The 26,997-nt window shown below is 41.5% G+C and overlaps 1 protein-coding gene across 3 annotated transcripts in view; it reads left to right on the forward strand.

The window, feature by feature from the left end:
- Pacrg (parkin coregulated) overlaps positions 1-26,997 on the forward strand; it is a 458,578-nt gene that overhangs the window by 52,298 nt on the left and 379,283 nt on the right. For all 3 annotated transcript variants that reach the window (XM_085687467.1, XM_085687463.2, XM_085687473.2), the window contains exon 2: positions 17,529-17,663. In XM_085687467.1, the coding sequence (XP_085543593.1) occupies positions 17,529-17,663 (135 nt within the window). The remainder of the gene's footprint in view (positions 1-17,528; positions 17,664-26,997) is intronic.

Here is a 26,997-nt window from a genome sequence, read left to right on the forward strand (position 1 = left end):
GTTTTGTTAAGGGGATCGTTAGGTGGCTCTTTTTGGGAAGGGAGATTTCATGAACAGACATTTCAAAGAGGTTAAGACACTCGGTCAAATGGCCCCAGAAGAGTCTGGACAAAGGGACTGTGGAAGCACAGTTCCTAAGGCAGGGTCTCTTGCAGTGCCCAGTGTTGTTGGTACAGTGTCTCTGATACAATCAGAGCCCTCAGAGGACACAGAGACACAGCCTGAAGCCCACTCTCAGGACTGTTTATGACAGAGAAAATAACCAGTACGTTTTCTTTCCTTCCCTTCCCTGGCACCACCCAGCTTTAGGCTAAAGAAAGCTTTAGGCTTTCTTGCCTTGATGCTGTTGGGTGTAGTCACTAGCCCAGGTGGTAAATGGAGCGCAGTGTCCACACCCCATGCTCTCATCTCTCCCAGCTGTGTGTGTTTGGTTTGCCTTTGATGTTTATCACTTATGCTCTGCTTTCTCATCCTCAGGCCCAGGCTGAGGTCTGACCTCTGACCTCTAGTTACTTACCTGAGCTCTCTCTGCCTTTTAGGCCACTTCTTGCCATCTCAGGTTTGTCTTCTAGTGGTTTCCTCTGAAGGGTCCTAGCAACCATTCTCTTGGGAGTTTTGGTTTTCTTCAGTTATTCCTCCTTTTAATACCATCTAGATTAATACCAGAAGAGAAATTTTCCTTTGCTGTTCATGTCTTGTGACGTGAAGGATTTTACCTAGTTTCCTTCATGAAGCAAGTGAGCAGAAGGGTATGAAGGTGGCCATATCTTTTGAGTGGCTTGTGCTTTTATCTAGCTGTACAAAACAAGAAAAACACACACACAAAAAAAGAAAACCACTCTTTTTTTTTTTCATTGCAGATGTTGTATTTTCAGGGCAAATGCAGTAGTGATTTGGAATAAGCAGCTTTGTTAGGTGTCTGCTTAGATGTCTGACTCTTGCTGCTTGGAGCCTCTGAGTGTTGCCAGTTATAGACGGTGGAGCGTGTTGACCAAACTTGGTGTCTCTTCCTCATCATTCATTTCCCTCATTCCTGTCATGTCTGTCCTGTTTATCATCTTCTTCCCCTCCCCTCTTTCTTCCACTTTTATTTTAATATTTGAATTTTCAGAGTCCAGTTCTGACTTTCATTATTAACACCATCTTTTTCTCTATCATAAAACTCAAATTTCTGCTTTCTTGGTCATCTTTCATAGACATGTTTGCTTGGCTGTGTACTTTAAATTCTTGGCAGGGTGCCAGTCTAGCCCTGCGTGATGGTTTTCAGCAGGGGAAGAGCTTCTCTGATCTTGATGCTGTGCCAGGTCCTGTTTTTACACTCATGTTGGAAAGTTAGCTTCTCCTAGACCCTTATTTGCAGGAGGTTCCTGGGTCTTGTTGTAGAAGACGCATTCCTCCAGCCTTCACAATACAAATCTTGATTGCAGACATTACCGGTGTACATGCTTATTTGGGGGACCTTCCCTTTGCTTCTCTGACCCCCAACTAGATATGAAAAACCTTACTGTGTGTCCTGTTTATATCCATGCTTGCAAGAAAGAAAGAAATTCTGTTCTTCACATTCTCTTCACCAGAAATGAGTTTTGAGCCATTTTTTTAGACTCTGCCCACAATCTGTTTTCTTCACCCATTCTTTCTCCTTCCTCTGATGTAAGCTGTGCCTTAGATTCGCTGTTTCTGGTGCTCAAGGCTCCTCTTAGCAATAAATGAAGTTTATAGCTCATTCTTGTTTTTATTTATCTCACTGTATTTGTATGAGTTCCAGGATTAAAGAAAAAATGGGGATTGCTTATGCTAGAAATCACACTAACTTGCTACTTGGCACCTATTATTATTAGCACAAGGAACTAAAGGAGGGTAGCCAATGACATTTCTCATTACCTCTCATATTTCCAACATCAAGATGCATTGTCTGTGGTTACTCATATGTCACTGTATACATAAAAAGAACATACAGCCAAATAGTTCAAAGATATATGGAACTACCTCACTAACTCAGGCAATGTGTGTGTGTGTGTGTGTGTGTGTGTGTGTGTGTGTGTGTGTGTGTGTGATCAAACTACAAATATGTGCACTGCCCATGTAAAATTCGCCGTATGCATATACTAAAGTAGATGGTGACTGGGCAGGGAGGAGTATCTGTGAATGAATGGAGGCCGTTGACCGAGTGCTGGGATTGCTGACTTTCGCTAGTTCAGATGAGTTCAAGGGTGCTAGGTCAGAGCTACCCTGGGGGGAGTGAGCAGTAGTTTAAATTCTATGCAAACAGCTAAGCTTTATTTTGCTCACAAACAACCATTTTTTAAACAAATGAAAAATAAAATGGATTTGTTTTCTAAGATAATTATTTTTAAAAAAGAAAGGTCCTCCTACCAGGCAAGTAGTCAGTGATGTACATCCATCCTCTGTCAAGGATCTAACGTGCCTTTCAGGTATAGCACCACCTCTTCTTTTGACTTTTTAACACATCTCTGATTGATGAATGGGTCACAGCGGGAAGCACAAAACCTATCTTAGCCCTACTGTTTGTAATGGTAGTGACTGTACTTTGTGTGGGTAAGATTATCTTGTGCATTTTTTTCTCATCTGGTTTTTGAAGATTTTTCTAACTCATTAAGGTAATATCTCTGCAAATTGTGTGAAACTTGGAAGCACTCTATTTTACAGTGATTAGGAAGTGGAGCATGTTTGCCAGTATAAATGTTTTACTGCAGACAGTTGTGAGAACCAGCGTTTGTCAGGCAGCCGGTTCTTTCTCGAAAATACTGTCTTGCATCGTTAGACATGGGATTCTCAATTTTTTTTATTAAAACACTCAGGATTTGTGCATTGTAAATGGTAATAGTGTCTCCAAATATACAAGCCCTATGTTTTACTCTAATTATTTAGTAAGGAGTAACTGATGCAAGACACAGGGGATCCATGTCTGGGTAGGAACATGTTTCCCACGTGACAGGAGCTATGAAAATAGAATGTAGTTTAAAATGTGTCCTGAGCTTCTAGCATCTGCATTGTCTTTTCTCATTTAGCTCACTGCCTTCTCTGGCCTGTGCTAGGTGTGACAGTGTGTTAGCCGAGCTGCCTTAGCCACTCTGGCATTTTATCAGCTCTACAAGACAGATGCTAAATGCACAGTCTGAACCGAAGTCTCTGATGACTCTTCAGAGACAAGTTGATAGCAAGGACCACACTTGGGGCTGTAAATGTGTGGCCTTTTCTATTTTTAACTGCAGGAATGGGGTGGCTTTTAAGTAAACTTTATGAGCCTTGAGCTGCCAAGATTTCTTTTTCCATTGTTTGATTATTGCATCTCATTATGTTTGGAAAGGTGGCCAGTTTTCACTTTTCCTCCCACAATGGAGAATTTAAAGGAACACTGTGGACTGCTAATGTAAACAAAAGCATTCTACAGATGAGGGAGATGCTCAGTCTAATTGCTGATACAAGGACAGTTTTAGGCAATAGAGAAACAGCTTGCTGGATAAAATCTCAGCTCCAAGTGTCTGAGTTTATTCACAAATTTTGAATGCCTGGCTTTAATTGGCTCCCAGTCCTGTCCTGTGTCTTCCTTACATCACATGGAAGGGGGCTGTTGCAGAAGCATCTGTGAATCAAGTAGACCCAACGAAATCAGCGGCTCTGAAAAGGTAATACTGTTCTTGACCAAGCTAAGGGAAATTGACCTGGAAACAACCGCTGGGACATATTTCCTGAGCCCAACAAAGGAGTTCATGGTATCTTAGCAGACTTTACTTCTGAAAGCATGTGCATTCTCTTTTGTTATTGCATATCCTCCATATTTCACTAATAAACACACGTGTAAGGGGTAGAAAAGTACAAAGAATCTGAGAGCCCAGTCAATGGTTCCTCTTAATTCTATAGATGAAGAAGCTGAGCCCATGAGGGATTCCCTGGTTTACATGAGAAATCTGGGTCTGGAAGGGGTGCCCTCACTTACAAGAGGAGGCAGACCCAGGAGTCCCCCACTTAGTGTTGCAGGAGTCCTATCAGCAGCTCTCGGATGCTGTCTTCTGTGCTGCGCTGGCCTCCATGCATGGCTGCACATCTTTTGAGAAATAAGGCACTGGAAATTATATAGTCAAATGGAAAATCAAAGTTTGACACCATTTTTTTTTTAATTTTTTCGTTTCACTGTGCATCGTGGTCATTTTTGTTATTTTAGTTACATGGACACAGCACATAGTGACCATCCTGGTTCCTCACGAATCTTTCTCTCACATCCATGTCCTTTGATTTTGTTCAGTGATGCTTTTGAGCATAGGGTTGGAGCTATTTGTTTGAGTCTGGTAGGCTCAGAAGTAGTTACACAACTAAAACAATGATTCCCCTCTTTCCCAGAATGTCTCAGCAGCCAATAGTCCTGCAGTAGAATGTAGAGTCCCATGAGTACCCCTTTGCCATGAGTAATTGTTGACAGGGCTGGTCATGTGTGGGCTCACTGCAGGTAAGCACAGTTGTGAATTAATGGCTGCATGGTTATGTGGAGTTTGAAGACCAGTCATTGCACAGCCCTTCCCTTATCTCTGGCTTCTGCATACTTTCTGCCCGCTCTTCTGCAATGATCTTTGAACCTTTTCAAGGGAGTAGTATAAATGTCTTGTTTTGTGCTCAGCCCCCATCACTTATCCTCAACATCTTGGGTCGCTCTGAGTCTCTGTATCACCACTATACATTGTAATGTGAGGGCGTTTTGACCAAGGCCTGAAGCAACTATTGTCTATAAACAGAGGTATATGTATTTAGGAGACAGTTTGATGCCAATTTGGTTTAACCACAGGAGTAAATTCCCCACATGGGCCTATGACCTCCCAAGACCTTGGTTGGTAGCTGATTTTTTAATACTCAATACCCTTACCCCATCCATGGGGTTAACTTCAGACCCAATCAAAGGGCAGTTGGTTACTTCCTCAGCTGCCAAGCCACGATTGTATAGGTGGGTATATCTTCCCTGCAGGCCAGCCTTCTGGCTCAAGGTCTTCAGATGGGCAAGTCCCATGATGCTTTTCTTTCTGTAGCAGCTGACTCAGCACCCTCTGGTGGTTTAAATGCTAGCCAGCAAGGCAGTTTTAACTTATATTCTGTTACACTGAGAATATCATGAGTTCCTCAACTTACCCATCAGAAAAACTGCATCATAACATTTGCTTTGCCATAATCATGTATTGCTAACCAAAGTCTGCTTATTGCATATACACAGAAATGGCTTGGTTTCATTCAGACTAGCCCTATCAAGTGGCCTCCCTGAGTACTTTTAGCCAAATGAAATTATTTCATTAAATATAACAGAAACCGCACATTTTTAGCGAAACTTCTCCATTTGTACAAATGAATTTCCAAGTCAGAAATTATCCAAGTATTTGGTAATGGATATTTCACACAGAGGAAAAATATATTGATTCATCAGTATCAGAATTTTAATTATAAAGTTGTGTGAACAATGAATTGTTACTGGAATACAAGAAATATATAGAAAATTCAGATGAACCACTTATGAGCTAATCATTACTAGCTATAAAGCACATGGGTAAATAAATCTAGGATATAGCTTCTTGGATAATTATTTCTGATTGATGCTATATAAAATTTGGGCTTACAGGAAACTATGTTTCTATTTGGAGCCACTGGAAGATGTAGGCAAATAGTAAAGATAAAAAGGTGTTTCCTGCAGAGAGGACAGCGTTTCCCAACACAAGTGCTGGCTCCTGGGTATGCAGAGCTTGGCATGTTGTGTTTCTCACCACCCTCTTATTCTGTTACAGATTCTGGACATTTCCTATCTAAAATTATACCTATATTGGAAATAGTGTGCTGTGGGAAATGCTACTGTGCCCAGTAAAGATTTGTCACTCATATTGGTTTAATAAAATGCTGACTGGCCAGGAGTCAGGCAGGAACTACAGGTGGAGCCAACAGACTAGGAGAATTCTGGGAAGGGGAACGTCTCACTCCACAGCCACCAGCCAGACACAGAGGAAACAAGATGAGAATGCCTCACTAATAAAAGGTATCAAGCCACTTGGCTAAATATAGATAAGAATTATAGGTTATTTAAGTTGTAGGAGCTAGTTAATAATATACCTGAGCTAATAGGCCACCCAGTTTATAACTAATAGAAGCCTCTGTGTGTTTCTTTGGGAAAGAATGACTACAGCAGCAGGCAGGACAGAAACTTTCATCTACAAAAGTATATTTGGTTTGTCTTTTTGTCTCCAGTAATATCAAGGCTTATGACTTGTGACTGTATGTAAAGTCTATTTTAGAAATAGCTTCTCAATTCTATTCTCCCCCCACCATGTGTGTGTGTGTTGAGTTTCTCTCTACTGTGTCTATCCAGTCAAGCTCTCTCACTGAACCCAGTGCTCTCAGATTGGCTAGCCTGTCTGACCAACATGTCTGATTAACCATGTCTCTACCCCCACTGTGGATATGAAGGGGAATCAAAACTCAGGTCCTCATGCTTATATATCAGGCACTTTGTCAACTAGCCATCTCCCTGTTACCTCTATTTTTAAGATTATTTAAATTTGTGTTATTCTAGGCCTCTGTGCACATTCAGTTTTATGACTTTGCTTGCATAGCCCAGGCTGTGCTCAAACTTGCAGCAATCTTCATGACTCAGCCTCCTGAGTGTGGAGAGCTCGGGAATTTTTACACACTGAAAAATCAAGACTGCACAAGTGCTTTGGCCATTTTAGATAAAATTATTAGTTCCATATGCATCTTCTGTTCTTAAACACATCTGGCTTCTGGGGGGTCAGTAATTTATTAATTCCTGTGTTATTTACTCCTCCTGGGTTATTTCTAATTACCACACATTTTTCTCTACTTCAGCAATCACATCTGGCAATTAATTCATATTCTGACATGCCATAGTGTGGGTCAGTTCCCATAAAATACATCTGGTTTAGTTTCATATTCCCCTCAATTCCTTAGTGGGGTCCAGTTTGCTTTCCGCTCTATCACTGCACCATTGTTTCCATGGCCCTGGGCCAGAGGTGAGGCTGATACATGAGGGCATTAGGGGCAGGGCTGGTGTGCACCTTCCTAGGCACAGCTCAGTCACTCCCTCCCTCTGCTCTGTGTTCAGCTTCCACACTTCTACCACCACCCAGCTCTCTAATCATATTGCAGCCCACCAGTAGATAAACCGTTGTCGAGGCCAGTCCTCATGAGCTAACCTCGTCTGGGAGCACCAGTGTTACAGACAGCGCTCAGCCTAGTCAAACTGACTGCTGGAGTAACGTGGCAGATGGACGCCTCGGTCCTCTTTTTAAACTCCCTTCCCACATCATTGAATCCCCAAACAAATGCTCATTCCCTGTTTGTTGTAGCGTTTTCCATTTTCTTGCCACCACTCTTGAGTATTTTGCTATTTTCCTATAAAAGCATCTTCCTGTTGAGCATTCGGGGGCCATCTGAGGTTCTTGCTGTTTTCTCTGTATATTCTCTCCTTTCCTTTAAAAGGAAGGTTAATTCCTAGAAGTTGAACCCACCATCTTATCACAGGCAAGCCTTCTCATCGACTATCCACTTGCATGGTGGGCAACCATAGCTGTGTATTCCATAAACTCCGGATGAGGAATATCTGAGCTCCAGGGCAGGAGGTGACTGCTGGTTAGAAAGGTGTGCTTTGTACTGAGTTTTGAAGGCAACAGGAATTACCCAGTTATTCAGGGCAAAGGGAAGGGGAGAGCACAGGGTGGTGCACAGAGAGAATTTTCTGCAGGCTGATGGAACTGTGAAATCCTGAAAACCAAGGGAAGCAAGGCACATCCTGGTTGGCTGTATCTGGTGGTGCCTGTGCAGGGCTGACTGCAGAGACTGCAATCCACTCCCGGGAGTCTTTACAGCATGTCGATAAGTAATCGCTTATGGATCATAAGCAAACGAGAGATACAATTTAATTAGTCTGTTTGAATATTCATTGTGTAGCACACAAAGGAATGACCTAGAGAAGGCATAGCTAGAGGTAGCAAGAGCAAATAGAAGACAGAGGGACATTGCTATAAAGTCTCAAAACCTTCAGTTATCCAAGAAAACTGAAATTTTAATATTAGTAGCAAAAACATAGCATATTGCCCAGAAAAGAAAAGCACACTAAATAGAGAGGCCACTAAACGTATAAAATCTACAGGATTTTATATATGATATCTACAGGATATATTTCTGAAAACTTTCTAAGGGGAAGTATCAAATTGCTAATTGATGGTAGAATGATACCTGATTACAAATGTCCATCCAAACATTCTCCAGTCTGTTCTTATTTGTTTGATTTACATAGATTATTTGTGACCTTTTAATATTGAGACCTAAACCTCAGTTCTACCTCTGGTTCTCAGTCAGCCGCATCCTTAAATCTCATGGAACCCACAAATCCCATAGAACCCCACAAATCCCATGGAACCCACAAATTCCACAGAACCCACAAATCCCATGGAACCCACAAATCCCACAGAACCCCACAGACCTCACACCTGTCAGGTGATTCTCTGCCCACATCAAGCACCCTAAGAGCATGTTCTTTAGACATGAAGGGATTTATTGTTGCCTGTTCAGCTATCACTGAACAGTATGACTCATGGCAACTTGTCCAGCCTTTTTGGGTTCTTTGTATGTAAATCAACTTCACAATTTTATAAGGCTTTGTTGAAAATATGTTCCGTGTAGCAGAAGCCAGAAGCCTTGAAGCAGACCAATGACTCATTCCAACGAACACTAAAAGGTTCATGGACTAAAGGGTACACCGTGTGACACACGAGGCCATACCACAGCTTCCATGCCAAGACTTTTTATTTGCTTTTGTTTGGTTTGTTTTACAGGGGTTTTTGGGGGGGGGGTTATCTTTAAATTTTGTTATGGTGGGGAGGTTCCCAGGAAAGAGAGCAGAAGTGGGGGTTGGGGAGATAAGTGAGATGGGATGCATGATGTGAAATCTACAAAAAATCAGTTCAAGGTTTTTAAAAATAGAAAACATGTGCCAGTAATATTAGTCAAACAGCACACACAAGGGCATTTCTCTTGTCACAGATGCTCCCCTCACACTGAAACCTTCCATCATACGACGCCCCAGGCTGTGCTGCTCCACTCTACCTTCTCCTAACTACAGGACATCTTATCCCTTCTTGAGAACAGTATGATACAGTGACACTAATGTCTTCTTTTATATCTTTGTTTTCAGGCCTTGGCGGAATACTCATCTTTAAAAGGCTAGTTTTCCTGCTGCTGACTGTTGCCTCCAGTGTCTGATTTTTAAGAAACTCATATATAGTAACCTGCCTCTATATTGCTCTAAACACACAGACACAGACACACACACACACACCCTATTCTGTAAGAACCATTTCATTATTAAGTTGATAGACTGCTAGACGTCCCCCCACTGGTGCCCCTATGGTAGGAGTTCACTTGAGCAATCTTGAAGCTCTGTGCCCTCTCCACATTCTCCACTACTCAATGTGCTCATCATCTTAATTCTGTTGGCATTTTCTTTATTTGTTCATTTGGTGACCTTAGACAAGGCAGGACTTGGGGTGAGCAAAAACAATTACAGTGAGCAAACTGGGTAGAAACTGACTTACAGCCGTCCTGAATCAGAATCCAGGATGCTGGCTGCACACACGGCAGACCAACCCCCAGTCCAGCAGGAACTCAGAAGCACGGCAGAGATGCCTACCTGCTGGACAACAGCTGTGCTGTAATGTATCACAGCTCCAGGTTGCGGCTTATGCAACTGGGAATTACGATCTTTGCCATCTCCTGGTATCAGTGTTTTAGCAAGTTAGCTAAACGGACTAATTTGAATTATCCACTGTCGACTTTCCATTTGGAATAAACGTCCTTTCTTTTTATGGCTCCAGTTTATGCTTAAGAATAAAAATAATGAAAAGGAAAATTTTAAACTTTATGGTGGAGAGTTTGAGAGAGCCTTAAATTCCTTCCTACTTATTATTATTCCTTTTGTGGCCCTGTGACAGATACAGTGCTCTGAGTCTTAAATCCATTACAGAACATTCAATAAATGCCCGCATACAAAGTACTCTGTCATCTGAAGTCATTTCAAGCTGCATTCAATATCTTGCTTCCCAAGTGCATTAGCTTTTATTAAAAGCATTCTGCTGTGACATCCACTCTTCCTAATTGGTTTACGGATTGTCCCCACCATTCGGGCAATCTTAATTGCATTTTCCCACAAAGCTACTTTGATTTATGGGTCTTGTTTGCTTTATATTATTTATAATAAATCAGAGTAGAAATCTTAAGACATAAAATAAAATTTACAATGCTTCCTCTTCCACAAATATAGAACTTACCTAAGAATCCTTGACAATATTTTTATATGTTTTGGAAGTTGCTCAGTCCAGCGTTCCTCTTCTGTGTGGTCTCTGGTAATAATACCCAAATTCTCTGTCTGGAGCCATTCTGTTTCACCTTGTTTTTAATGAATAAGCTCCGTGCATTATTTAGGATGGGGTGCATGTAGGTTATAAAATATGCTATGCTCCCTTATGGAGCACACATGTAACTGCGCGCACACACGTGTAACTGCGCGCGCACACACACACACACACACACAGAATATCCATTTGAAATGAAGAAAGTATTTTCTAGGACTCAGAGAGAGGGTCTAACTTCTACACTAGGATGGCTAGCTAATACTGTCCTATTTGTTTTACAAACTGGAATTTTGAGATAACAAGAATTCATTTCAAACAGATTCATGGCAGAAATAAAAAGTAAAAATGTTAAAAGCTAAAATAAATGAACAGTAGTAAAATAAAGACAGAAGATGGCAGGCACTCACGGGGAAAATCTCCTGTTGTTGAGTGATTGCATATTAACACAGGTTACTTTATAAAATCCTCTTCAAACATAGACTTTCCATGGACCCTCAGGCATGGATCATTCCTGTAGGGAGTACATGGAAATTTATGGGAAGAAAGAACTGAAAGTTGTCTGTATCAATTTATAAAAAGCCTAGTAGGCTTCCTTAGAGAGAAACATGTTCGTTCCTTCAAATATTTGAACAGTTAGAATTTGAGTTCAGAATCAAAAGAACTGCAGTGTGTACAGCAGAAAAGGCAAAGGGGGAAAGGAAATGATTTTCAAAATAAATATAAAGCACAGGGGAAAGTGATTGCAAGCAAAGGTGATTCCAAATAAATGAGGGTAGGCTTAGTGTGTTTCAGCTGACTCCCAGAAAAAGAGAAACTCCGGAAGGTCCTGGCTAGCAAATATCTACCCAGGGGCTGTAGCCAAGGGTTTGAAAGGTGGCACTGTGCATTTTAGTTCCAGAGGTAGTGAAGGTGCCCACACCTGTAAGTCAGCAGAGACACTGGGGGAGCTTGGACTTCGTGTGTCTCACCTAACAGGAATGAGAGACTTGACCTCTTTTCGACCAGAGTGGCACCTGGTGGAAGGACAACAGCTACGGTACTGTCCAGTGGGAGCGAGGCCAGCCCACCGTATCTATGCGGTGCTGGGATGGAGCACCACTCGCTCCCACTGGGAGCTATTGTGGGCTTTATGGGTGCTAGAAGCCACTCCCTTACTTAGTACAGACAGATCCAAGCAGAAATGAATATCTATCCCAGTTTATATATAAAAAAGGACTCTATACCACAGCCCTGAAGAGATGTTTAAAAAGGTTTCAGATACACTCTTTTCAGATTGGGCTATCGTTCAGTAGCAGAGTTCTTGACTAACCCTTATGTGACTTTACATGGGTACACGTAAGCAAATACCTATTCACTGAAGATAGGGCGCTGACCACAGGCAAGGAAACAATTCTCTCTATATCTGGCTTAGTTGAGTTCATTAGAGTTCTATATAGGAGCGTGGGGGACTCAAAGGCAGCCGCACTAAAGAGAAGCCCACCCCCATGTTGGTAACAGCTCCCAGCAACTGCCTGCTCTGGCAACTGTGTAAGCAGAACCTGGGGAAGGGGCTTGTTGAGCCTCTCTCCTCTCTGTGATGCCAGTAGCCACACAGCACTCATGCAAGAGGGCCTGTGGGTGTCAAACAAGGGAAAGAAGTAGATGAGGAGGGAAGAAAAGAAATTCAGAATTCCATAATATACAACTGCTAAATGTTCATATCACACCCAAACTCAACAAGACCTCAGGATGGATGAAAATACACAATTAATAAATACCAGTGTCAAATCAACAGAAAAGTTAGATATGGGTTTTTAAAAAGTGAAATTATCTACCCATTGCTAAAAACGCTTTGGTGAGATGAAATAGTAGAAAAATAGAAAGTCCCAGCAAATAAAGAAGGAAGAATTGAATGGAAGATTCATAATTAAAAGTTTGGTGTCTTTGGAATAAAGAAGTGAGAAAGAGAAGTCATGTCTGAAAAATCATCCAAAGAAGGAAGGTATACAAACCTTCCACTTAGAGAGTGAGCAATAATCTTCAGGTTCATAGAGCTACAAAATTTTCAAACAGGAAATGCATACCAAGGTGTATCAAGAAGTTCTGAACACTAAAGACAAGGAAGATGGAGCCCTGGGGCGCGGAGGAAACGTCAGACATCTGAAGGACAATGAACTTGTCTCCAGCAACCATGGAGGGGACACAGAAGCGGTGCTGTTTTCTAAGGCCTAAAGGGAAGAACTGTGAGTGGCAAATGCTATAACCTGCTGAAATATTGTCTCTGAAATACAACCGGGTCATCCTCAGGTGGCTGAGAACTAAGGGAGCGTGTTCCCAGCATCTCTGTCCTGAGAGAATGTCTGAGAGAGTTCTCTACCAGAAAGGAAGCATTAAGGAAAGACTTTAGGGACATCTGGGAGGAAGGACACGGGGAGATATGAGTAAGTACAAAGGATAGATTAAGGTTGAGAGGAGGTGAGGTTGTCTGGAAGAAAATAAGCCGTGCCTGAGAGCCTGAGGGTTTGATGTGGCTCTTAATCATGTAGAAGAATAAATCTAGGCAATTATAGCTAGTAATAGAATATGTAAACATATAAGATGTCTACATTTTGTAAGAACTGCTAACAATACTAATAATTAAGATATGTTATTCATATAATGTAATAGTCAGACCAATCACTGTAAAAAAAAACTTTATAGTGATACTCAAACTGCCACATCAAAATGTAACTCTAAATTCATCCAATTACTCACAGGAAGGATAAAATAACTTTTAAAAATTGAACAAGGAAAAGCAAAGCAAATAAAGATGGCATATTAATTCTTACTGTAGAAGTACACCGAATGTAAGTGATCTAGGTATACCAAGCAAATGGCAGAGATGGATAAAGTGAATTACATAATATAACTCAATGTTATATTATCTAAAAATATCTTCAAATATAATGAAAGTCATGTTGAAAGTTTAAGGAAATGGATAAAGATAATATGACATAAATGCTAATTAAAATATAATTTTGATTATCTTTTTTAAGAGAAGTGCCCCCACACCTGTGTTCTAATATATATCTTACTTTATCCAGAGCACCTGTCTTCCTCCTAACTCTGGTGCTTAAAGTCTATGCGAAAATATCTTTAGTATCTCAACTCTGCTTATAAGAAAGAGGAATTGACATGGCTATAGGTGTATTACAAAGGAGAATTTCCAGAGACAGAGAGGATCATTGCACAATGAAGTAGAAGTTAGTCTAGAAACAATCCATATTACAAATGGTGATTCTGCCTAGAAGTCATAAATGCCCTAAGTGTGCGTGAACATAGCAGAACAGAGTGTGGCCAAATATGTGAAACAAACATCACGGACATGCAGAGCACTGGACAGATCCACAGCTTTCGCTGGAGGCCGTCTTCTTTCAACAGCGTGTAAAATAACTCTCAGGAAGCCAAAAGAGTACAGAGAATGCAGCACCTTTATCAGGAAATGTGGCCAAGCTGGTCGTTTTTGTTTCTTTGACACAAGCCTACATATGTCTGGGAAGAGGGAATCTCACTGAGGGACTGTCTCCATCAGCTCGTCCATAGGCAGGTCTGCAGGGCTTCCTGTGGGAAGGTTGAGCCCACTGTAGGCAGTGCCCCACCCTGAGCCAGTTCTCCTGCCTCCCAGGCTCCTGCCTCCCAGGCTCCTGCCTCCCAGGCTCCTGCCTCCCAGGCTCCTGCCTTGAGTTCCTGCCCTGGCTCCTCAGTGATGGGGTGATGGAATACAACTTACGCTGAAATAAACGTATTTGTTCCCAACTTGGTTTCAGTCATGATGTTTATCACAACAGTAGAAGCCTGACTGGGACAGGCTCTAATCAGAACATCTAGAACACCCTAAGCAGTAACAGAAAACACATATGTATTAGGAATAGCTACAGAATATTTATCATATTGACCCATGTTCTGGATCATAAAGCAAACCTTAACAAACTTAAAAAAATATATCTAGATAGTACACAGGAACCCAGGAAAGTTTTGAAAATCAGTGGAGTAGGTGAAAATTCTTTGCTACTTCTAACAGCCTTGTGCCCTCAGTACAGTGCTGAGGGAGCTGCGGCAGTACATGCTGGCATTGGAAGGCTGCAGCAGTGGACACTGACATTGAACAGCTGCAGCAGTGCATGCCAACATTGAAAAGCTACAGCAGTGCATGCCAACATTGAATAGCTGCAGCAGTGCATGCCAACATTGAATAGCTGAAGCTGTGTGTGCCGGAATTGAAAAGCTGAAGCTGTGTGTGCAGACATTGAAAGGCTGCAGCAGTGGGCATTGACATTGAACAGCTGCAGCCATGCCTGCCAACACTGAAAAGCTGCAGCAGTGCATGCTGACACTGAAAAGCTGCAGCAGTGCATGCTGACATTGAAAAAGAGGGGACTCTCCAATCAACCATCTAAGCTTCCGTAAAACAGAAAGAAAGATAATTGCAAATCAAGTAGGAAAAACGGAAATAAACACAAATGATGGGAAAGCACAGACTATGGAGTCGATGTGGAGGCAAAGAATGAGTCTCCATAGAGAAACAGTAAACATCTACGTACTGACAATGAAAGAGACACTAATTGTCAAGTATCAGAAATGAATTATGGATATCATTACATATCCTGCAGTCTTGAGAAACACGCTAGTGGATCATTTTGATAATCTAGGTGAAATGGGCAAATCGCTTCAAAAATATGAGTCACTATAATTCAGTCATAGGAAACATGATTTGAGTAGCTGGGTAACTCAAGCAAATAGGATTATATTTCCCAAATCTCAAACCTCCATTATCAAAGAGGCCAAAAGAAAAATCACATAACATATTAATTGATGTAGAAAAGTTTCCACATTTGGAAAAAAAATGGCATTCATCCATAATTTTAAAACTTTGGAGGAAAGGAAGTGGGGAGAAGGTAAGGACACTCTCTATTTGGTAATGACCACTTAGAAAACTTCATAGCTTCAGTTATACTAGCCCCCAAGGAGACAACCCAGATACGTTTACTGGTGAATGTTTAACAAGCTGTACTAGGTCCATGGCACAGAATACTCTCTAGTACTAGAAAGTATTGAATTATTTTGAAAAACATGTATGTGAGTCTCCAGGAATCATCTAGGTGGGGAGTCAATTCCAAGGGGTTATACACGATATGATTCTTGGAATGACCGAACTCTAGAAATGAGGAAGAGATAGTTGCTACCAAGAGATAAAGAACTGGGATCGGGACTGATGCTGAGGGTGTATATAACTACCTAAAAGAAACAGGGATCCCATGACCATCTATATCATTGTCAGTAGCCTAATTGTGATATGGTCTCATAGCTTCTCAATATATACCACCCCAGGGAAACTCCATGAAGAGCACATGGGATTTATGTAATATTTCCTCCGAGTGCATGGGGATCTACAAAATCAAATAAGAGAAATAAAGTAAATGAGATTTGTGCTGCCCACTCATCTATAGACTCTAATAGTGACGTACGCATCCGTCCACACGCTAACAGTTCCCAGGCGCCGCACCACTGTGACTCTCAACACACCCGTCCACACGTTAATAGTTCCCGGGCACCGCAGCCCCGCCGCTCAATGAGTGTGTTTGTGCTTCCACGATGCCTTACTTTGGCCAAGTTTTCTCTTTTTAGATTTTAGTCTACCGCTTTTCCTGGTGGTGTTAAAATGGTGTTATGTTGGCACATGGTAATCTTTTTATTTTCTTTTAAGAATTTTTGGCAAAAGAAAAAATGGTAGCCCTTAATTCACAAAACGTAATACTTGATGAGGTGCGAAAGTGCGGCATCTCAGCTCGGTCTCTGCTGTGCAGTTCTGTGACAGCAATAAGATAAAACAGTCTCCTCCGTGTCCGGCTCATGGCTCAGAAATCCGTGCCACGTAGCTGTCGGATGTCTGTGGCCATTCTTAACGTGAGCGAATTTGGCTGGATGTGGTGGTGATGAGTAATTATGAGCCAGTAGAAATTTCAAACCCTGGAGAAAGTTTTGTAGGCTCTCAAAGGTGATCGCCCATCAGTTAGAGTGGAGCATAGAGTGGAGCGCATGCTGGGAGTCAGCGCACTCTACGACTGCAGCTGGAGCTCTAGTGAGTGCCCGGTCCTCTGTTTCAGCATCCCGCTATGTCCCTATTTCTTAATATCCCCCAGCTTCAAATACTCCACTTCATTTATGGCCTAGAGACAATGTATTCATCCTATATTTTGTGTGTACTTTATGGCATTGTTGCAGATGTAAATATATTTCTTAAAATGAAAGTTTTAACAGAAGCATTATAAATTAATACAAAAAACAAAACTAAGCTAAATTATTTGTCTATTTGTCTTTATTGTTAGAGAAAAATTGTAATTCTGTTAAACTAGTATGTGAAATGACTGGAAGTTACCTTTTTACAGCAAGTAAGAAGAATCAACATGTTTGTCTGTACTGTAACAATTCAGTAGACTGCACTTTTATGAATAGGCTTTTTAATATTCAATTTTAAACTTAGTGGGTTAGTTCGGATATAGCTAATGCAGATTTAATGCTAACACTCAGCACGAATAATACAGAAAGCATTTCCCGTTTAGTGGAGAATGCAGTTTGGGGAGAGACACTTTTTTTTATACAATTTATTCTAATATTGCTTCCTGTTGAATTGAGATTGCTGAACGCAACCTTGTAGGTCACCTTTCTTTAGAAACTCCCTAATTTATCACTCATTTCATATCATATTCTTTGGTTTTGTTCTTAATATTTATAATAACCTAGGTCATCATTTCCTACCCACAGAGAGAGACAGAGACTTCAAAGGAAATATTTTAAATTTACTGTTTCATGATCCTCCAACAACCCCAGACCTGAGTGCCACAGCCGTTCTAATTCTCTGAGCTCTGCTGAGTGTCCCTTAGAGTCTGGCTTCCCTTCTTTACACAAGGATGTTTAAAGTGGCCTTGTGCCGTGCTTTCTAAGGTAACTAAAAACAAACTAGCCCCTGAATGTGTTAACGGAAGATTTCTGTTGTCCCTGGTTAAGCAGTTTGGACTTTATTTCAAATATACTTTCTACCAAGTTTTTTTTTTAAATCTATTTTAAAAGTTAAAGATTATTTTCCCCCTTTTCTAGGTGAGGGGCCCTCCAGCTGCAGGGGCATTTAAAGAAAGGCCAACCAAGCCCACGGCATTCCGAAAATTTTATGAGCGTGGAGACTTCCCAATCGCCCTTGAGCACGACTCGAAAGGAAACAAAATTGCCTGGAAGGTAAGTCTGGGCAGCTGTGACAGCCAGCTGCGCTTGCGGGCGTGACACCCCAATGCCAAACAAACTTGGCTGCGAAGTAAATAAACGGGAGTGATTTCTCGGCAAACAAGTGGTGGTGGGCGAGCTCTCAGGGCCCCCTGTGTCAGCCATCCGCCTTGACTAACAATTAAATTATAGCCCTCAAAGAAGAAAATGACAGAGTTGCTTCGCCTTAGAGAATTGTCTGCAGCCCAATTCATCTCTATTTTTATGAGAGCCTGGCAGCCCGGCCTGTTTCCAGCGGTCCATCAAATGACGGACCTGGCGGCTGGATGCAGAGAGCAACTGCCATTTATCTCCCCCAGATTTCACCTTCCTGCAGGACACTTCCAAATGGAAGCTTTAATTACCTAAATGGATGGGTCAGGGCTGTGTGCTCCCTGGGAATGCAGAGTGGAATACACAAGAAGGTGGCTCCTCTATCCCAGCTCCGCGCTACCATCGGCTGGGACAGGGCTGTCATCCTTGCCTGTTAGAGGCTGACCTCGCCAGCCAAGCCATTACAGCACGAATGCTCCCCCGACAAAAGGTTAATTGGCTTCAAAATAAATGTATTACCTAATGACGCCATCTTAATGTGGCCATGCCTTTTCTCCAGCGGCTTGCCGACATGCCTTTTGAAAACAAGTGAGTCTAACAGGAGAAGGCTTTACATTTACTTGAGGAATGGATGCAATCTCCAAGCAATTCTGCTATTTAATTATTTTTGTTATGAACAGCTCTGCTTTCGGTGATATTTATCACCTGAAAAGGCCTCTCTGCCTAAAGACAGCAAAGCTGCAGCAGGAGGTCGAGTATCACATGAGGTTAAGGCAGACAAAAGGTTCGGGCCAAACATCCTCAATTACAAGAAGCAACTGACACATGAGCCGAAGAAATTCACGTCGGTGCCTTTGTCTGGAGGCGGATGTGTGAGCTGTCTATAGTTAGGAACAGATAAATTAGCATGGAAACTCAAAGTTGTTGAATTCAGGAATTTACCAGGCTAATAGCTGGTGGAGGTGTATTAAACTTACCCTTTCCCCTCCCACACAGGAAAGCAGAGAGCGCTGTGTGGATTATATCCAGTGTGTATCTATTCTTTCTAGGTTTTGAGCAGTCGTCTGAACTTATATGTGTTACCAATGACAAAACGAAAATATGGCAGAATCCTTATCATTAAACTTTGCTGTACACTTTTAGTGAGGGAGGTGAGGGTCCTTGTTTCCCTTTGATCCATTACAAGTTGAATGGGGGTGTGCTCTGTGAACATGTGGGGGGGGGTGAAGAAAGATGCCTACCAAGTAGACCTACTTGGAATATGGTAGTCTCAGCCTGAGTGTACATTTCAACATACACCGTGGGTCTGGGCCTGTTTGTATTTGATTCACCACATGGATTTTGTGTTTGATTAGCTATGATCTGGTTGATATAAAGAAACAGAAAGTTTCTCAAAATCTTAACTAATGCTGTTAAGATTTTCGAATAGTTTATAAGTAAATGGTTTAGGATATTTTAAGTAAGTGTAACCTACACATAAATTACATCCATGGTACATCTATATTTGTAATATAGACGTATTTCCCTCTCATTCAATAATACAACATTAGAAGGATCGAGGTTAGAAAAATTGCCTTGAAAATAAATTATTAAGAAATACTTAATACGGAGGTAAATATTTTTATTTCATGTTTGTGAGTCTAACATTCAATCGGGGTAAGTGCTGCCTTTCTGCCTGGGAATTGATTGGTTGAGACTACTCTTGATTACCGGCTGAATGAGTAAGCCAAAGCAATGACGAAAAGAAACAATGTTTACCGGCACTAGCTGCAGAGTGCATAAGTTTGGAGAGATGTCTCATCCCAGAATCTGTGGGGTCTGTCTCTTGGGACTTTGTTGCTGTATTCCGGCATGACTATGACATCAAAATAAGATACTGATGTTATTAGATATAAGTTGGTGGACACCCTCGGTGTGCTCATATTTATTCATTGTGCTTCTTGTGGGCACAATTTGGTGCTTAGGAGGAGCAGGAGAGGTATTTAGTGTACCATCCCTAAGGACAGGGCTTTGATACTGACGGTGAGAAACAAAAACAAGTTCCCATGAACCAAATGCCTATTCATAAACCACTCTGCCTTTCTCACTGCAGACTGTCCAGGGACAAAATTTTCCCAAGTAGTAACAGGCCTTTCTCAATACTCCCTGAGACAGCTGGGGGCTCCAAGGGCATTTCCAAGTGCCCTGAGAGTGTGTGCAGTTAAGTTATAAAAATTCCAAAAGCCCTGTGGCTTGAAATACTTAGCGCTCACTGCCAGTAAGCTGTGCTAAAGGCAGTTCCAATCTGCCAAGAGACAGGAATGTCCGCCCAAGTCATCAAATCCCCTTCTCCTTGTTCAGGATTAGCTGTACCTGCCTTGATAAAGTAAAAGCCGTTGTAGAGCCCCTTATAAATTAAGGGGCTAGAAGCCAGAGCGCGGCAGGTGCCCGTTCCCGGCCCTCATCTTGACCTGATGGAATAGTTCTGTGTACACAGACATGTTCGTCTGCTCCCAAATCTCTGGAGATGAGTGTCCCACAGCTCCATGAATGTGGGAACATTGCACGTTTGCAGCTGCTGCGGTCCCACTGGCCATATGTGGCCCCCAAGCTTCGGAAATGTGCCTACTGAGATTGAGAAGCTGGATCCTTAATTTTATTTCATTTTAATTAATTTTGATTTAAGTCATCACGTGGTCACAACATTCAGCTGAAGAACTCTAGATTAAGACCTGGCGTGAGACACAAAGGCAGATTATGCTCCTTGGAAAGATGATGGCTGCATAAAATTATTATTGAGAATGAAAAGCAGGATATATCTGTGTGGGTCTGTGTAAATTTCTTGATAAATACAAATAAAACTTTATGAAGTATATATAGCAGACGTTTCTATAGTCCTACCCATTGTCCGTTTATTATCTCTGAAAGATGACTAGATCTTGTCTAGAATATGGTTTCTGGAATCCTTTTTGAATTGTGACTGTGCATGCTTTAGAATGTCTCTAGGCAACTCTCATTACCAGTTATTGGAGCCATGCAGGACATGGTGAAACTGTCTTACGTTTCCCTTAGCGCTGTTAGTAGTCAGGAAATGGGGCTCTTTATTTTGTGGCTGATATCTTCAAAATCGACATTATAAGAACAGAAGTGGGAAAGAGCCACGTGGTCCAGACAAGGTGCAATTCAGATACCAGCATGGACAATAGAAACTTAAAACATGTATTGGAGTTTTTTCTTGTTGTGATTTCCATTCTTCAGTTTCTTGTGCTGATATAATGTGAATGACAAGGTCGGCGCTTGGGGTGGGATGGGTGTGGCTCTACCTAAAAGTTCCACGGGGCATTCTAGAGACAGAAGAACCGTTAGAGACGCCCAAGATTACGCAACACGTCCCCTCCTCTTGCGCTGCTCTAGATGCCATGTGTGCATGGAGCAGGCAGCCTGTGGTGGGGAGGGATTAGACCCGGATACCGAAGCTTGGACTGTAGAAGGAATTACAGGGAGAGCACTCTGGGCGTTGCCCCCTCGCTTCTGCCTCAAGGGACCCTCCATCTTCCGTGACCAGTGTGAGATCTGGCATGCCCCCTCCTTCTTGCCCTTCTCAGCCGCCTCTTCCTTTTCCTCCCCTTCCTTCACCTTCCATTCCCTTTGTTCCTCTCCCTTCCTCTTCTCGGGTCCCCTTTCCAGAATCCGTGTTCCTCGCAAGAGCTTTTCTGGAGCCAGCTGAAGTGTGAGGCCACAGGACGGTCCACTGAAGAAACTTGAAATAAAATTTATTTCTTGTATATCTTAATGGCCTCTGTGGAAATTATGGTTTTACAACTTTGGATTCCAAACTATTGTTCTATTTAATAGCTGAGAATTATTTCTTTAAAAACAGCCACTTCAGCAGAGACCTTGGGTGAGAGAGTTGGGAAAATATCATAGGCACATTAGCGTTAGCCGCTCACTTTAAAGATGAAGACAGCTGCAGAGGCCCCAAAGAATCTCTAAATTCTTTCATCTTATAGACATTTTGATAAAGAAGATGTGAATTCAGTTCACCTCTGTCAGTCGGTGACACTTTGCTCCGTGAAAATGTGTAACATCCACTAAGAAGCTTTAGTGTCTACTAAATTTCTAAATGTATTTTTATATGGATTTGACGAAGAAATAGACAACCTGTAGTCTTATTATATAATGTAGCAAAATCATAAACCTTTCACATGGTCACCAAAGGAGAGACACCAGCTGGGCCTGGACTTTGCCTCCGAGTCCCGCTCTTGGCCTCTTAGGTCACTTCCCAAGTGACAAGGAGGTCCTGTCCAGAGAGCCAGCTAGCAATGGCCCCTGCAGTCCCGCTGCTCCCCACTATATTACAGTGTTAGTAGTTTCCAGTCGTCCCTTATATCCAGCAGACCAGACACAGCAAGTGTGTTAGGATGGATCTAGGTATCCTCTACCTGGAGAGGGCAATATTTTGCCATATAAGGATTCATTCCCCAAAGTGAATGTGTTAATTATACGGCTACCTACTGATTAAATTTTGCTCATGAGGCCTTTTTCTCTGTGGAAAAAAAAATATATCTTAGTATTAATCAAATCAAAGGAGTATGCATACTCCTTTGTAATACTTTTTAATCAATGAGTATATATCTAAATAAGTCAATTTTATATGTACACCCTGTCCTATTTAAAATTTGATTTATGTTATCTTATATATTTAAAAAACCCTAAGATATGTAAAGTTAGCATAATTAAGAAGATGGAGCAGGGATCCAGGATTAGGATCATCAAGAAGTTAAGTAAGGTGGGATCATCAGGAAGCTCAGTGAGAAGTGTGTGCTGACTGTTTTGGAGGCTGAGGTCAGGCTCCTGGTTATGGCGGCACATTCTCCTCTGCCACGCTGAACAGACTCTGATGCCATGCAGGTGGCTGCATTCTGCGAATGAACTCAAGCACATCAGAGCTGCATGGGTACAGGATTTACCTTTGTAGTCATTGATGCCAACCTTGGCCCCTAATTCTCTAGGACTCATTTTCAGTCTGAAGGACCATAATGCCATCCTGTTTAATTATGGGAGACCAAAGAAGTTGTTTTATACTTATTATTATATTTTGTGAAGTACTTTGCACAGCAAATATTCCATAGGAATTTTCCAGAGACCAAGATCTCTGGAGGAGAAGCAAGAAGTCAGCAGCAGCAGGTTTGACGTGAGTCCTCGGCACTTTGTGGTTCAGAAACACACTAGTAGTTCTAGGAGGATGAACTTTTACCATAAGCACCTGCCCTGGATTATGCACCAATGCCCCTCCCACCCAGTGTCTGACTTGAACATTTAAGCCAGGAAATGCAGTGCGCAAAATTTCAGATAGTTTAATTGGTCTTTAAAAGAAGCAGTGATATGGCTGCCACACCTCCTAGTCATGCTGAGTGACAGCCCTGTTTAGGCTCCCACTTCTCCTAATCCTTCCTGCTCAGCGGCTTTGGTACTCATCCACTCTGTAAACCCCGTCAGTGTGACTGTTGTCATCGACATAACTGATCATTTCCTACCAGGAAAAACAGTTGCTTAGTATAATATTATTCAAATGTGGACTGATTTTCTTACAATTAAAACCAACCACAAACCATGATCACTCATTATCTGAAAATATTGTTTCCCTCGAAAGTAAGTCACACTGTAACATGATGCCACCTCGTTTATTTGCCCCTGGAATCGTCACTCATTCCTACAATCTTGATTTATAATTTAGTTCTTTGGTGCCTTCAGTTTCTTAAATGTTTCAATTTTTTAAGGATTCAAAAAATTAATGTTCTGCTTGTTGCCCTTGAGGTAAAACTGATATTGATTTCTGAGCTCATGTAGGCAAATGGATTTGAGCTGAATAACTGGCTTTCCCTGAAGGAGGACGGATGGTCTCCTGAAGGAGGACGGATGGTCTCCTGAAACTGTCCCAGCTTCTGTTGCTTCTGAGAAATGCAAAACCTTGTGGTAGAGAACAGGACTTAGTAGAATTTATGAGAGAAATGCCACAAGACAAGTGACAACTCACCCCATTTCCTTAGAAAAGAGATAGCACATTTCTACTGTTAATTCCTATGACTAATTAATAGCCAGAGTCTCTCCAGAAATCCCGGAAAGGAGGCCTCTGGCTGTTGTTTTACGGCGCTGTGTTGGTGGTTTGATTCTCCCTGCACAATCCCATCCTTGTGTTTGATGTAAATCACTCTTCCTTCAATGTGCACAGCTTAGAAATCCAGCCATGTATCAGAAATAACTTGGACCTGGATGGGCTGGGTGACCTCTGAAGGTGGGGGAAAGGTTTTCTGCTGAATGGGCCAGTGCTCCCTGCTGCCAGCATAATTTATGTTAGAAATCAGTGTGAATGGTTCCCTTTTATGGAGGAGAGCTGCTTGTAGCAAGCCTGCAGAAACAATTTTCCCCCAAGCCTCCATCTGTTCCTCAAACTAGGGCATATGCCATCTCGTCGAGCTAGAAAGTCAACTGATTTATAACTCTGGGAAGCCTGTAGATGGACAGGAAAGGCCGAGCCATTCAGTGACGGCATCCGCTAAGGACAGTTGGCTTTTCCTGGGGTCCCAGGGAAGTAGGCAGTGTTGTGAGTTGCAGATCTTTGTAGATAGACAACCAGAAGAAAACAAATCATCCCCACTTCTCTGTCTGCCAAGAACTAAGAGAGGCCTTGGTTGGTGACTTGGAGCAGCTTCTGATCAGAATAGTATGTTGTCTGTCACTTAATATCCCAGAAGAAATGAAATTGCTACCACCCTCTTAGCGGTGACCCTTGCCACCTTGTAGTAGGGGGCTCTTGAATCCATCAATGGAAGTGTGTGCTGTCACCCATCAGGAAATTCTGTTGGAGACAGAGAGATCTTTGATATATTTGCTGTGTCTTCCTCGGAAGGTGGTTCTCTGGTTGTAGGCCAGCCTGTGACTTCAGGAATAACTCCGTCTGTGTTCCCCTCATCCCTCACCCTCACCTTTACGAAAGCCTTGTGCAGATCCAAAGCTGTTCTACATGATCCAAATGGAATGCGGTTGACAGTTGGATCATGAAAAAGTGTGTCATGGTGTCTTGTTTTCATTTAGAGTGGTCCGTAACTCCAGAGACAGAGTGTGATTTTAGTAGTGGTATTTATATTGTTTCTCCTTTGCTTTCCCGCAAAATCTAAATATAATATTAATAAACAATTATACTAATCTTACTCCATTTTTGAAGCAATAACTTTAGAAAAATATATTTTGCCTTTATCAAAAATGCAATCCTGGCTTTGTAAGTTTAATGAGAAAATCATTGCTGGTGCACTACTCAGTTGAACTCTCATATTCGTGAAATATACCTGGGAATTGTTATTACTGCTTGTAAAATTTTGCTCTTAGTATGAGACCTATATATACATGTCTACCTTATACCATGAAAGCACTGAGGAGTGGAAGAAGTGAGCGACGTCATGGCCCCCTACTGAAGACAGCGGTTAACATTCCTAGAGGCATTGCAGGCTCACCTCGCCCTTCACGTCACTGAAATCACAGCACAGACAATTCTTGTCACGGCCTTTAGTGTACAGAATCTGCCCATGCTCAGTTCTCCAGACTTCTGATTGTCTGCTCTGAAAGCAGCCTATGCTGCAGTGGAGGCCTGGAAAGTAATAAATGTAGACAGAGAATAGCATTCACCCTGACTGTTTCCCTAGGTCTTTTTCCTTTAGACAGTTTTTCTTTTGTGTCCATGAGATAAAGTTTCATGTAGAGCTTTAAGGAGCACTGAAAGGCTAGATTAAGAAACTATAGTGATAGGGGCACCGCATTCTGGGAATTTTAACAGTTTTATACAATTTAACAAGGAAAGGGCAAATTAATAAATTTTAAAATAGAACTATAATATTTATTATATTCTCTAAAATATGTCATAAATCAAATGTAACACTATTTATATATGTAGTATATGAGATTGCTACAATAATCTAGATGTGAATTTGTTTATAAGAATATCACTTAGGTAAATTAATGGTATTCAAGCTCATTTTCTGATTTTTTTAAATTTTGAGATAAGGTTTTGTCATATGGTTCAGGCTGGCCTAGGATTCAGGGTCCCTCTGCCTCATCATTCCCAGTAGTGAAATTAGGGAACTGTGGTCTTGTGTATAGCTAACAACCATCTTTTAGCATGTAATTTCATCGTAATGCCGTTGGAAAATATATGTGCCAACATGTTTCCATGTGTATCTGTGTGTATTTCCATGTGTATTTCACTTTTAGCGTCGTGTCTGGCTTTCCCCATTATAATTCTCATAGTGTGATGCCCAACTATGTGAAACTATTGTGTGTGTGTGTGTGTGTGTGTGTGTGTGTGTGTGTGTGTGTGTGTACACATGTGTACTGAGAATGCTTTCCAGGTTCATTGTAGATGAAGCACTTTTGCTATTAGAAAAAAAATGTACAACTATACAAAAAAATCATTAAACACTAATCTTCAGCCCCTAGCGTAAGACATATCCTTTCCGACGAATAACCCTATACAATTTCCAAAATTGGGCTTCAGGCTGAATAAATGAAAACCCACATTTTCTAAACTATAAATTCCCAATCTTAGGTTCTTTTTTAGATACACCCCTCTCTGATATGTCTATCTTTAAGCAATTTCGTTAAAAATGCTATTGCTTAATATATGTAAATATTCTCATGCTCTTAATGTATAATTTTCCAGAGTATACATTACTTTCTTAAATTAAAATGGCTTCCCTCCTTGTCTCTGCAGAATATAAAATTACTGTATAATAAAATATGAATATAAATGTTAGAAATGTTGAAACATTGAAACAGTTCAATTCTCCATCCATTCATGGAAACCTACTCTTTCTGCTTTGTGTGGATATCATTTGCCAGCCTGAGGGAGTAATCAAAACTTGTGAACATCTTTTGTCCCTGCACTAATATTGCATATTTGTTGTCTGTTTATTGGAAATAGTTTGTCTTTTATTTTGGCCACACACTTTCTGTTTCGTTCTAGGAGCAAATGTGTGAGGACTGCACTGGTTCAGCCTGTCCATCACTGCTGCTGTCTCGTAGATATTTTCTTCTCTTCATCCACTTTTTAGACTTCTGCAAGAGTTTTCTTAAGCTTTCGTATTTTCCTTAGTATCGATCTACTATTACTGCCCCAAGATTAACTTCAGTAGTCTCAGATAAACTGCAAAGCAGCTAACAATGCCGCGGTGTCTAGAGTGAGCATGCCATCCAGTCCTGCTCTGCTGGCCCGGCAGGATCTGCT

The sequence above is a fragment of the Myodes glareolus genome, chromosome 1, assembly GCF_982192425.1.
Source record: "Myodes glareolus chromosome 1, mMyoGla1.1, whole genome shotgun sequence".
Lineage (NCBI taxonomy): Eukaryota > Metazoa > Chordata > Mammalia > Rodentia > Cricetidae > Myodes > Myodes glareolus.